General features: G+C 49.9%; 1 protein-coding gene across 1 annotated transcript in view; it reads left to right on the top strand.

Moving 5' to 3' along the window:
- Positions 1 to 14062, top strand: part of LOC123749571 (sushi, von Willebrand factor type A, EGF and pentraxin domain-containing protein 1) — a 177956-nt gene that overhangs the window by 32034 nt on the left and 131860 nt on the right. The window contains exons 2-3 of the mRNA XM_069303377.1: positions 10799 to 10981; positions 12083 to 12286. Of these exons, the coding sequence (XP_069159478.1) occupies positions 10799 to 10981; positions 12083 to 12286 (387 nt within the window). The remainder of the gene's footprint in view (positions 1 to 10798; positions 10982 to 12082; positions 12287 to 14062) is intronic.

The raw sequence follows: 14062 nt of genomic DNA, 5'->3' as shown, positions 1-14062 counted from the left end.
AGGGACGACTTCCAGAGTTGTTGACCAGGCCACACACTAGAAGTTGAAGGGACGACTTCCAGAGTTGTTGACCAGGCCACACAATAGAAGTTGAAGGGACGACTTCCAGAGTTGTTATACTGGATCTCCTCTCGTCTATGGCGCCGTGTACCTCACACCTGGAAATCTGGACATTGAAGGTCAGAACATTTTCTCTCATTAAGTGAAAGTTTGCACAGTTTAGGGTGGACGTAACTGCACTCTGTCGCGAAACATGTACCCCCTCTCCCTGTAGTAACTCCTGTGAACTTGTCAACGCCCTCGTTGGTCGAGAAGCAGCAGCCGCGAAACATGTACCCCGTCTCCCTGTAGTAACTCCTGTGAACTTGTCAACGCCCTCGTTGGTCGAGAAGCAGCAGCCGCGAAACATGTACCCCGTCTCCCTGTAGTAACTCCTGTGAACTTGTCAACGCCCTCGTTGGTCGAGAAGCAGCAGCCGCGAAACATGTACCCCCTCTCCCTGTAGTAACTCCTGTGAACTTGTCAACGCCCTCGTTGGTCGAGAAACAGCAGCCGCGAAACATGTACCCCCTCTCCCTGTAGTAACTCCTGTGAACTTGTCAACGCCCTCGTTGGTCGAGAAGCAGCAGCCGCGAAACATGTACCCGTCTCCCTGTAGTAACTCCTGTGAACTTGTCAACGCCCTCGTTGGTCGAGAAGCAGCAGCCGCGAAACATGTACCCCCTCTCCCTGTAGTAACTCCTGTGAACTTGTCAACGCCCTCGTTGGTCGAGAAGCAGCAGCCGCGAAACATGTACCCCCTCTCCCTGTAGTAACTCCTGTGAACTTGTCAACGCCCTCGTTGGTCGAGAAGCAGCAGCCGCGAAACATGTACCCCCTCTCCCTGTAGTAACTCCTGTGAACTTGTCAACGCCCTCGTTGGTCGAGAAGCAGCAGCCGCGAAACATGTACCCCGTCTCCCTGTAGTAACTCCTGTGAACTTGTCAACGCCCTCGTTGGTCGAGAAGCAGCAGCCGCGAAACATGTACCCCGTCTCCCTGTAGTAACTCCTGTGAACTTGTCAACGCCCTCGTTGGTCGAGAAGCAGCAGCCGCGAAACATGTAGCCCTCTCCCTGTAGTAACTCCTGTGAACTTGTCAACGCCCTCGTTGGTCGAGAAGCAGCAGCCGCGAAACATGTACCCCCTCTCCCTGTAGTAACTCCTGTGAACTTGTCAACGCCCTCGTTGGTCGAGAAGCAGCAGCGACAGTGTCGGCCCCTTCGTCAAGGTGACAAACAAAGCGAGTGTGTCAATGTGCGTCTCTGAAAATAAGTACAGTAAGTGCGTGCTCTAAGGCTGTGCTCAAAGGCTGTACTCTAAGGCTATACTCAAAGGCTGTGCTCTAAGGCTGTACTCAAAGGCTGTAGTCTAATGCTATACTCAAAGGCTGTGCTCTAAGGCTGTGCTCAAAGGCTGTACTCTAAGGCTATACTCAAAGGCTGTGCTCTAAGGCTGTGCTCAAAGGCTGTACTCTAAGGCTGTACTCTAAGGCTGTAGTCTAAGGCTGTACTCTAAGGCTGTAGTCTAAGGCTATACTCAAAGGCTGTGCTCTAAGGCTGTACTCAAAGGCTGTACTCTAAGGCTGTACTCTAAGGCTGTAGTCTAAGGCTGTACTCTAAGGCTGTAGTCTAAGGCTGTACTCTAAGGCTGTGCTCTAAGGCTGTACTCAAAGGCTGTACTCTAAGGCTGTACTCTAAGGCTGTAGTCTAAGGCTGTACTCTAAGGCTGTAGTCTAAGGCTGTACTCTAAGGCTGTGCTCTAAGGCTGTACTCAAAGGCTGTACTCAAAGGCTGTGCTCTAAGGCTATACTCAAAGGCTGTACTCTAAGGCTGTACTCAAAAGCTGTACTCTAAGGCTGTACTCTAAGGCTATACTCTAAGGCTGTGCTCTAAGGCTGTACTCAAAGGCTGTACTCAAAGGCTGTGCTCTAAGGCTATACTCAAAGGCTGAACTCTAAGGCTGTACTCAAAAGCTGTACTCTAAGGCTGTACTCTAAGGCTATACTCTAAGGCTGTGCTCAAAGGCTGTGCTCTAAGGCTGTACTCAAAGGCTGTACTCAAAGGCTGTACTCTAAGGCTGAACTCAAAAGCTGTACTCTAAGGCTCCAGCGCCTCTTCCCTGGTTAAAGCAGTCCGTCCTCCTTAAGGTTTCTCAATTTCAAGAAAACGGGACAGTACGTCATTTTCGCGAGCCGCTTCCATTTTCTAGTACGACAATTTGTGGCCGTATGTAAGACATTCGAGCGGAAAGCGACGTTCTTTGGTAGGAGGCCAAGTTGGTCAGAGATCCCCCACGAGGGTGAGGTCGACCATCTGCCTCACCTGGCTCACAGACGGCCAAAGGTAACGACCAGAAACGGGTGTGAAAGTTATATTAAAAAAAAAAACAAATCAAAATTGTTGTGTCTTCAAGAAGCATTTAGATAAGTTCCTGCAAGAAGTGTCGGACCATCTGGGATGTGGTGCAGACCACCTCAAGTCCATCATTACCCAGCAAAAATCTGTTATCACAACAATAACAAACTCTGCTTTCATACAACGCTTAGGCCCCCCCCCCCACCTGTTTAAATAAATGAATAAATAAATAAATAAATGTTTATTCAGGTAAAGTACATACATACAAGAGGTTATACAAAAATTTATAGATAGAGCTAGTACATACAATGCCTAAAGCCACTATTACGCAAAGCGTTTCGGGCTGGAAAAACATTAAAGACTAAAACTTAATACTAATTGAGTTTAAAGTATAAAATGTGTTGAGAACAAATAAAAATAAAGAAGGGGAGAACATGGCAGAAAAAGCAGCACAAATACAATTAGGTCGACAAACAGCGTTGTTTAAAAAAACAGACATTGGTTGACAATATAGGGGTAAGGTAGGTTACAGGGAATTTATTAGGTAGTGCTTCGTTTTTATCTTAAACTGGTTGAGAGAGGTACAGTCTTTAACATGGTTGGGAAGGTCATTCCACATTCTGGGTCCCTTGATTTGTAGAGCATTTCTAGTTTGATTAAGTCGTACTCTTGGAATATCAAAAAGGTATTTGTTTCTGGTGTGGTGCTCATGGGTTCTGTTACAACCTTCAATGAAGCTTTTGAGGTCAGGATTGGCATTACAGTTCAGCGTTTTATATATGTATAATACACATGAGAGAATGTGCAGTGACTTAATGTGTAACATATTCAGAGATTTGAGTAAATCCCTAAACCCTTAAATCCCTAAACATGCTAAACATAACCTCACTCCACACATTCTCTTCTGCCAATTACATTTACAAAACCACTCTGTTCTTAAGTGCCAATCCTGCTCTGAAACTCTTCCCGGACAGATGTAATAGAACCCATCAGCACCACACCAGAAATAACTATATCTTTGATATACTTGCTGGCACAAGTATGGCAGTAAAAAAAATACTTACAGCGTACAATTCGGCCCGTTCTCTCGACCTCCCATAACGTACAAAATGCAAAGTACTAACCTAACCAGGGGCCAGATTCACGAAAGCACTTACGCAAACACTTACGAACCTGTACATCTTTTCTCAATCTTTGGCGGCTTTGTTTACAATTATTAAAGAGTTAATGAGCTCCGAAGCACCAGGAGGCTGTTTATAACAATAACAACAGTTGATTGGCAAGTTTTCATGCTTGTAAACTGTTTAATAAATGTAACCAAAGCCGTCAAAGATTGAGGAAAGATGTACACGTTCGTAAGTGCTTGCGTAAGTGCTTTCGTGAATCTGGCCCCAGACACGCATGAAGCCAAGCAACCCACCTACCCTAACCTAACCTACCCTAGCAGTGCATAGAAATCGTGGATTTTTGTTAGCCACAACTTCCATAGTGCTTAATAAAGTGTTCCTTGAGGGAGGGGGGGGGGAGGGGACGACCACAACGTGCAGAATGAGACGTATTAGCCGAGACATTCCGACACGCAGCACTAAATGAGAATTATGAGAGAACTGATTAAATTTAAATGTAAAACAGTTTGAGGGACAACTAACATAAAACTAATTATATTAACCGTGAAGTTCTTAGTCCCAGAAACTTTTAGGTTTTTAATGAAGGCGTTCCGTGTCGCGACAGTATGAATGACGGAACAATTACACCCAACATTAAAATATAATTGAAGTGATTTATTTAGGTTTATTGGCTTTAAACACGTGATCAAGGCGTCGTTTATATAGACCAAGGCCAGGTCAATGTCCATCCCGCTCCCCCCCCCCATCGCAAAAAAGCCAATTGGCAACACACAAAAAACGGATTCCATTCCCCTGGGCTCTAGGAGACTCGAACCCCGGACTCCAGGCGTGTGTGGATCAAGCTCTATCGACCGAGCTATTGAGGAGTCTTAATAGGAAAAAGTTTTATTACACAAAAAAGGGACTCCGTGGTAAAGAGACCTGCCACGCTCCAGGGTGCCACGCTCCAGGGTGCCACGCTCCAGGGTGCCACGCTCCAGGGTGCCACGCTCCAGAGTGCCACGCTCCATGGTGCCACGCTCCAGGGTGCCACGCTCCAGAGTGCCACGCTCCATGGTGCCACGCTCCAGGGTGCCACGCTCCAGGGTGCCACGCTCCAGGGTGCCACGCTCCAGGGTGCCACGCTCCATGGTGCCACGCTCCAGGGTGCCACGCTCCATGGTGCCACGCTCCAGGGTGCCACGCTCCATGGTGCCACGCTCCATGGTGCCACGCTCCATGGTGCCACGCTCCAGGGTGCCACGCTCCATGGTGCCACGCTCCAGGGTGCCACGCTCCAGGGTGCCACGCTCCAGGGTGCCACGCTCCAGGGTGCCACGCTCCAGGGTGCCACGCTCCAGGGTGCCATGCTCCAGGGTGCCACGCTCCATGGTGCCACGCTCCAGGGTGCCACGCTCCATGGTGCCACGCTCCAGGGTGCCACGCTCCAGGGTGCCACGCTCCAGGGTGCCATGCTCCAGGGTGCCACGCTCCATGGTGCCACGCTCCAGGGTGCCACGCTCCATGGTGCCACGCTCCAGGGTGCCACGCTCCAGGGTGCCATGCTCCAGGGTGCCACGCTCCATGGTGCCACGCTCCAGGGTGCCACGCTCCAGGGTGCCACGCTCCAGGGTGCCACGCTCCAGGGTGCCACGCTCCAGGGTGCCACGCTCCATGGTGCCACGCTCCAGGGTGCCACGCTCCAGGGTGCCACGCTCCAGGGTGCCACGCTCCAGGGTGCCATGCTCCAGGGTGCCACGCTCCATGGTGCCACGCTCCAGGGTGCCACGCTCCATGGTGCCACGCTCCAGGGTGCCACGCTCCAGGGTGCCACGCTCCAGGGTGCCATGCTCCAGGGTGCCACGCTCCAGGGTGCCACGCTCCTGGGTGCCACGCTCCAGGGTGCCACGCTCCAGGGTGCCACTATCCAGGGTGCCATGCTCCAGGGTGCCACGCTCCATGGTGCCACGCTCCATGGTGCCACGCTCCAGGGTGCCACGCTCCAGGGTGCCACGCTCCAGGGTGCCACGCTCCAGGGTGCCACGCTCCAGGGTGCCACGCTCCAGGGTGCCACGCTCCAGGGTGCCACGCTCCAGGGTGCCACGCTCCAGGGTGTCACGCTCCAGGGTGCCACTCTCCAGGGTGCCACGCTCCAGGGTGCCACGCTCCAGGGTGCCACGCTCCAGGGTGCCACGCTCCAGGGTGCTACGCTCCAGGGTGCCACGGCCAGTGGTCGTTGCTGGGGGTACGGCAGCCTGTGTTGCAAGCCAGCCAGCCAGCCAGCCAGCCAGCCAGCCAGACAGCCAGACAGCCAGCCAGCCAGCCAGCCAGACAGCCAGACAGCCAGCCAGACAGACAGCCAACCAGCCAGCCAGCCAGGCAAGAGGACCAACAGGCAGAGGTGTAGAGGAAGAGGAGGATAAGTGTAAGAGGAGGAGGAGTGGAAGAGGCAGAAGAGGAGGAGGAGGAGTGGAAGAGGCATACTAAGTAAGGTCCTCAGTGTTACTACAAGTGTTACCTAAACAGGAGGGTGGAGTGTTGCACACTGTAGTGTCTCAGGTGTGTGTTGGGCTCTCCCTAGACCCCTAAGCCTCAAATTTCTGAACCTTTTCCAGTTTCCTAAATGTGTTTCTTTAGGTGGGGGCCCATGCTGGGGCTGCATACTCTAAGACTGGTCTCACGTGTGTGTACTCGCCTATTTGAGCTTGCGGGGGTTGAGCTCTGGCTCTTTGGTCCCGCCTCTCAACCGTCAATCAACAGGTGTACAGGTTCCTGAGCCTATTGGGCTCTATCATATCTACACTTGAAACTGTGTATGGAGTCAGCCTCCACCACATCACTGCCTAATGCATTCCATTTGTCAACCACTCTGACACTAAAAAAGTTCTTTCTAATATCTCTGTGGCTCATTTGGGCACTCAGTTTCCACCTGTGTCCCCTAGTGCGTTTGCCCCTTGTGTTAAATAGCCTGTCTTTATCTACCCTATCAATTCCTTTGAGAATCTTGGATGTCGTGATCATGTCCCCCCTAACTCCCGTAGTCTCTCCTCGTAGCTCTTACCTCTCAGCTCGGGTATTGGTCTCGTGGCAAACCTTTGAACCTTCTCCAGTTTAGTCTTATGTTTGACTAGATATGGACTCCATGCTGGGGCTGCATACTCCAGGATTGGTCTGACATATGTGGTATACAATGTTCTGAATGATTCCTTACACAAGTTTCTAAATGCCGTTCTTATATTAGCCAACCTAGCATATGCCGCTGATGTTATCCTCTTGATATGGGCTGCAGGAGACAGGTCTGGCGTGATATCAACCCCCAAGTCTTTAATTCTCTCTCTCTGACTCTTGAAGAATTTCATCTCCCAAATGATACCTTGTATCTGGTCTCCTGCTCCCTACACCTATCTTCATTACATTACATTTGCTTGGGTTAAACTCTAACAACCACTTGTTCGACCATTCCTTCAGTCTGCCTAGGTCTTCTTGAAGCCTCAAGCAGTCCTCCTCTGTCTTAATCCTTCTCATAATTTTGGCGTTGTCAGCAAACATTGAGAGGAATGAGTCTATACCCTCTGGGAGATCATTTACGTATATCGGAAACAGGATAGGTCCGAGTACAGAGCCCTGTGGGACTCCACTGGTAACTTCACACCAATCTGAGGTCTCACCCCTCACCGTAACTCTCTGCTTCCTATTGCTTAAGTATTCCCTTATCCACTGGAGCGCCTTACCAGTTACTCCTGCCTGTTTCATCAGCGTATGTACCAGCCTCTTATGCGGTACTGTGTTTATTTATTTATTTTTATTTTTTTTTTTTTGAGATATATACAAGAGTTGTTACATTCTTGTAGAGCCACTAGTACGCGTAGCGTTTCGGGCAAGTCCTTAATCCTATGGTCCCTGGAATACGATCCCTGCCGCGAAGAATCGTTTTTTCATCCAAGTACACATTTTACTGTTGCGTTAAACAGAGGCTACAGTTAAGGAATTGCGCCCAGTAAATCCTCCCCGGCCAGGATACGAACCCATGACACAGCGCTCGCGGAACGCCAGGCGAGTGTCTTACCACTACACCACGGAGACTGGTATATATTTATATATACACAAGAAGGTACATTGGGATTGTGAGGATACATAGCATAGTGGTTACATTCTTGTAAAGCCACTAGTACGCGCAGCGTTTCGGGCAGGTCCTTAATCTAAGAAACTTATAAGTAGGTAAATACTTGCAAAATTTATATAAATGATAACAGTTACATAGCAAGAAAAAAAATAAAAGATGAGAGAAAATTGTAGGTATATTAAAGCACAAAGGTTGCTCAGATTGATTGCAATGACAGCTTGACAGCTTGACAGCTTGACAGCTTGACAGCTTCACAGCTTGACAGCTTCACAGCTTGACAGCTTGACAGCTTGACAGCTTGACAGCTTGACAGCTTGACAGCTTGACAGCTTGACAGCTTGCTGCTTTTTCAACAATGTTCCCCCCTCTTTTACCTCTATTTTTTATATGTACTCATCACATCTTTTCTTTTTACCCATTAGTTTTAAGCTGTAGTCATTAATGTTTTTCCTGCCCGAAACGCTTTGCGTAATAGTGGCTTTAGGCATTGTATGTACTAGCTCTATCTATAAAGCCAACAAACTTTGTAAATCTCTTTATGTATGTACCTTACCTAAATAAAGATTATTATTATTATTATTATTATTATTGAATGGTAGTTTAACAAAACTTAGCAGGCACAATACAGCATATGGCTAACACATAAAAGAAGACAGCAATGAACACAATGATAAAAGACTGTGTCAAAGGCATTCCGACCGTCCAAGAAAATGTAGTCCGCCCACCCTTCTCTTTCTTGCTTAATCTTTGTCACCTGATCGTAGAACTCTATTAAGCCTGTAAGGCAAGATTTACCCTCCCTGAACCCATGTTCAGGGTGTGTGTGTGTGTGTGTGTGTGTGTGTGTGTGTGTGTGTGTGTGTGTGTGTGTGTGTGTGTGTGTGTGTGTGTGTGTGTGTGTGTGTACTCACCTAATTGTGCTTGCGGGGGTTGAGCTCTGGCTCTTTGGTCCCGCCTCTCAACCGTCAATCAACTGGTGTACAGATTCCTGAGCCTATTGGGCTCTATCATATCTACATTTGAAACTGTGTATGGAGTCAGCCTCCACCACATCACTTCCTAATGCATTCCATTTACTAACTACTCTGACACTGAAAAAGTTCTTTCTAACGTCTCTGTGGCTCATTTGGGTACTCAGCTTCCACCTGTGTCCCCTTGTTCGCGTCCCACCAGTGTTGAATAGTTCATCCTTGTTTACCCGGTCGATTCCCCTGAGGATTTTGTAGGTTGTGATCATGTCCCCCCTTACTCTTCTGTCTTCCAGTGTCGTGAGGTGCATTTCCCGCAGCCTTTCCTCATAACTCATGCCTCTTAGTTCTGGGACTAGTCTAGTAGCATACCTTTGGACTTTTTCCAGCTTCGTCTTGTGCTTGACAAGGTACGGGCTCCATGCTGGGGCCGCATACTCCAGGATTGGTCTTACATATGTGGTGTACAAGATTCTGAATGATTCCTTACACAGGTTCCTGAACGCCGTTCTGATGTTAGCCAGCCTCGCATATGCCGCAGACGTTATTCTCTTTATGTGGGCTTCAGGAGACAGGTTTGGTGTGATATCAACTCCTAGATCTTTCTCTCTGTCTGTTTCATTAAGTACTTCATCTCCTATTCTGTATCCTGTGCCTGGCCTCCTGTTTCCACTGCCTAGTTTCATTACTTTGCATTTACTCGGGTTGAACTTCAACAGCCATTTGTTGGACCATTCACTCAGTCTATCCAGGTCATCTTGTAGCCTCCTACTATCATCCTCTGTTTCAATCCTCCTCATAATTTTTGCATCGTCGGCAAACATTGAGAGGAACGAATCTATACCCTCTGGGAGATCATTTACATATACCAGAAACAGTATAGGTCCAAGGACTGACCCCTGCGGGACTCCACTTGTGACGTCTCGCCAATCTGAGACCTCACCCCTCACACAGACTCGTTGTCTCCTGTTGCTTAGGTATTCCTCTATCCACCGGAGTACCTTCCCTCTCACTCCAGCCTGCATCTCCAACTTTCGCACTAGCCTCTTGTGTGGCACTGTATCAAAGGCTTTCTGACAATCCAAAAATATGCAGTCTGCCCACCCTTCTCTTTCTTGCCTTATTTTTGTTGCCTGGTCGTAGAATTCAAGTAACCCTGTGAGGCAGGACCTGCCATCCCTGAACCCATGTTGATGCTGTGTTACAAAGTTCCTTCGCTCCAGATGCTCCACTAGTTTTTTTCGCACAATCTTCTCCATCAGCTTGCATGGTATGCAGGTTAGGGACACTGGCCTGTAGTTCAGTGCCTCCTGTCTATCCCCTTTCTTGTATATCGGGACTACGTTAGCTGCTTTCCAAATATCTGGCAGTTCCCCTGTTGCCAGTGATTTGTTATACACTATGGAGAGTGGTAGGCTCAGTTCTCTTGCTCCTTCCTTTAGAACCCAAGGGGAGATTCCATCTGGGCCTATAGCCTTCGTCACGTCCAACTCTAGTAAACACTTCCTTACTTCCCCACTGGTAATCTCAAACTCTTCCAGTGGTTCCTGGTTAGCTATTCCCTCACTTACCTCTGGAATTTCTCCTTGTTCTAAGGTGAAGACCTCCTGGAATTTCTTATTCAATTCCTCACACACTTCCTTGTCATTTGTAGTGAATCCTTCCGCCCCTATCCTTAATCTCATAACCTGTTCCTTTACTGTTGTTTTTCTCCTAATGTGGCTATGCAACAATTTAGGCTGAGTCTTTGCCTTGCTTGCGATGTCATTTTCGTATTGTCTTTCTGCCTCTCTTCTCATCCTGACATATTCATTCCTGGCATTCTGGTATCTTTCTCTGCTCTCCAGTGTCCTGTTATTCCTATAGTTTCTCCATGCCCTTTTACTTTGCTGCTTAGCTAGCCTACATCTTTGATTAAACCATGGGTTTCTCATCTTCATTTCTCTGTTTTCCTTTTGGACTGGGACAAACTTGTTTGCTGCGTCCTTGCACTTCTGCGTGTGTGTGTGTGTGTGTGTGTGTGTGTGTGTGTGTGTGTGTGTGTGTGTGTGTGTGTGTGTGTGTGTGTGTGGTGTATGTGTGTGTATATGTGTATGTTTAACTCACTTTCTATTTACAGGTAAAAAAAAATCTAATTTCTATGTCTAATTGCATGTAAAAAAAAAAACACCAGTTCATAGAGTGACAGCTGCGAGTGTTGGTGACAGGTGTGAGCGAGAGCGTGCCGTGCCCCAAGCCGGGTCCCAAGGGCACCATAGTGAAGGTGCTGATCAAGGACATGGTGCAGGCGTGGACCTGCCCGAAGGCTGGCCAGGTGTGGTCCACAGGGGGTAGTGTCCTCACCGTCTATTGTACCATCAACGGCCAGAACGCCAGCAGCGCCACCTGTGGTGAGTACAACCGATCTCTTCACACCCGTAACGGTGTTGACCAGACCACACACTAGAAGGTGGAAGGGACGACGACGTTTCGGTCCGTCCTGGACCATTCTCAAGTCGATTGAGAATGGTCCAGGACGGAGCGAAACGTCGTCGTCCTTTCACCTTCTAGTGTGTGGTCTGGTCAACATACGTCAGCCACGTTATTGTAACTCATCGCCTGCACTGGTAACGATATATTTACTATTTGTATCTCCAGAATCAAGCTATTAGCTCTTGGGCCCCGCTTTTCTCACCAATTTATTTTCCCCCTCTATTATGTCTGCTACAAATATTTCTCTATAACACAAGCACATACGCACACATATCCCAGGAAGCAGCCCGAAGCAACTGTCTAACTCCCAGGTACCTATTTGCTGCTAGGTGAACAGAGGCATCAGGGTGAAAGATACTCTGGTTATTTGTTTCCCGCCTCCGCCGGGGATTGAACCCGGGGCCCCTTAGGACTATGACCCGGGAGCTCCGTCCACTCAGCCGCGAGGTCCCCTACTGTGGCACTCTGGGAGATATATGATTAGTGAATACACTTGGCTACACCTACTGTGTAGATCTACACCCAAGACCACGTCAACGGTGAGTTCTACAGTGAACACGACACCATACACTTACTCTGTGCTTGTATGGATCATGATGTGTATACTGACCATTCTGTACACCTTCCCTCTTCCCTGTTGCACATTTTGTACAACACATTTATCCTTATGCAAGCTTCTGAACACCCCCATGGCCCCTGTCTACCGTTCTGAACACCCTCTGCCCTCCTGTCTACCACTCTGAACACCCCATGACCCCTGTCTGCCGTTCTGAACACCCCTCTGCTTCCTGCTGACCGTTCTGAACACCCTCTACCCTCCTGTCTACCATTCTGAACACCCCTCTGCTTCCTGTTGACCGTTTTGAACACCCTCTACCCTCCTGTCTACCATTCTGAACACCCCCTCTGCTTCCTGTTGACCGTTCTGAACACCCATCACCCCACCTCTACCCCACCCATCACCACCCTCCTACCAGCCAGCCCTGGTTGACCCAGTGTCCCCCTCACCTACCCAACAGGGGCGCCGCCGGCCAACACACAGTCGTGTAATGGCAGCATGATCCCGGTGGTGGCCAACGCCTCTAGCACCGCCCTGGTCACCGACGCCGCCTACTACTACACCTGCGACAACGGCACCGCCTGGATCTCCAACGACGTGGCCCACGTCTCCCAGTGCCTCACCAATGGCAACTTCTCGCCCATATTCGACTTCTGCGACGAAGGTAAGACTGGTTAATGCCGCTGGGTCCTGCAGTTGTTGAGTTACCCTTCGAGAAGGTGGAATACATTCTTGCTACGTTTTCTTCCTTACAAATGGGGTATATTCTGTACCCAATTGACCAGTGACTTTAGGCCAGGAGTGACAGCTTACAGTTCCCTAACTGTGGCCAGGAGTGACAGCTTACAGTTCCCCAACTGTGACCAGGAGTGACAGCTTACAGTTCCCCAACTGTGGCCAGGAGTGACAGCTTACAGTTCCCCAACAGAGGGCAGGAGTGACAGCTTATAGTTCCCCAACAGAGGGCAGGAGTGACAGCTTACAGTTCCCCAACAGAGGCCAGGAGTGACAGCTTACAGTTCCCCCAACAGAGGGCAGGAGTGACAGCTTACAGTTCCCCCAACAGAGGCCAGGAGTGACAGCTTACAGTTCCCCCAACAGAGGGCAGGAGTGACAGCATACAGTTCCCCCAACAGAGGGCAGGAGTGACAGCATACAGTTCCCCCAACAGAGGGCAGGAGTGACAGCATACAGTTCCCCCAACAGAGGCTATGAGTGACAGTTTACAGATCCCAAACTGTGGCCTGGAGTGACAGCTTACAGTTCCCACAACTGAGGCCAGGAGCGACAGTTTACTGTTCCCCCAACAGAGGGCAGGAGTGACAGCTTACAGTGCCCCAACTGTGGCCAGGAGTGACAGCTTACAGTCCCCCAACTGTGGCCAGAAGTGACAGTTTACAGTTCCCACAACTGTGGCCAGGAGTGACAGCTTACAGTGCCCCAACTGTGGCCAGGAGTGACAGCTTACAGTCCCCCCAACAGAGGGCAGGAGTGACAGCTTACAGTCCCCCCAACAGAGGGCAGGAGTGACAGCTTACAGTTCCCCCAACAGAGGCCAGGAGTTACAGCTTACAGTTCCCCCAACAGAGGCCAGGAGTGACAGCTTAGAGTTCCCCCAACAGAGGCCAGGAGTGACAGCTTAGAGTCCCTCAACAGAAGCCAGGAGTGACAGCTTACAGTCCCCCAACAGAGGCCAGGAGTGACAGCTTACAGTCTTCCCATCAGAGGCCAGGAGTGACAGCTTACAGTCTTCCCATCAGAGGCCAGGAGAGACAGCTTACAGTTCCCCCAACAGAGGCCAGGAGTGACAGCTTACAGTCTTCCCATCAGAGGCCAGGAGTGACAGCTTACAGTCTTCCCATCAGAGGCCAGGAGTGACAGCTTACAGTTCCCCCAACAGAGGCCAGGAGTGACAGCTTACAGTCCCCCAACAGAGGGCAGGAGTGACAGTTCACAGTTCCCCCAACAGAGGGCAGGAGTGACAGCTTACAGTCTTCCCAACAGAGGCCAGGTGTGACAGCTTACAGTCCCCCAACAGAGGGCAGGAGTGACAGTTTACAGTCCCCCAACAGAGGGCAGGAGTGACAGCTTACAGTCCCCCAACAGAGGGCAGGAGTGACAGTTCACAGTTCCCCCAACAGAAGTAGTGTAGAGTGCGACTAGAGCGATGCGCGCCACCTGCCCAGGTGGCACTCTTGAGTGCCAGGTGGGCAGGTGGCACGCATCGCTCCAGTCGCAGCGGCAGGTGGCACGCGTCGCTCTAGTCGCAAGGGGTTTTTGGGGGAATTTTCCCTGAAGTTTGGCATGTGTCGGACGTGTGTGAGGGTCGGGTGTTTGAGTATGTGGTCAGGAAAGAGGGGAGGTCATGTTGTTGGGGTGTAGGAGAGTATGTGGTAGAGTAGAGTAAGAAATACAAGGATAAGAGTGGAATATGAGGAAA

The sequence above is a fragment of the Procambarus clarkii genome, chromosome 50 (assembly GCF_040958095.1).
Source record: "Procambarus clarkii isolate CNS0578487 chromosome 50, FALCON_Pclarkii_2.0, whole genome shotgun sequence".
Classification (NCBI taxonomy): Eukaryota; Metazoa; Arthropoda; class Malacostraca; order Decapoda; family Cambaridae; genus Procambarus; species Procambarus clarkii.
This window is presented reverse-complemented; position numbering and strand designations above follow the sequence as displayed.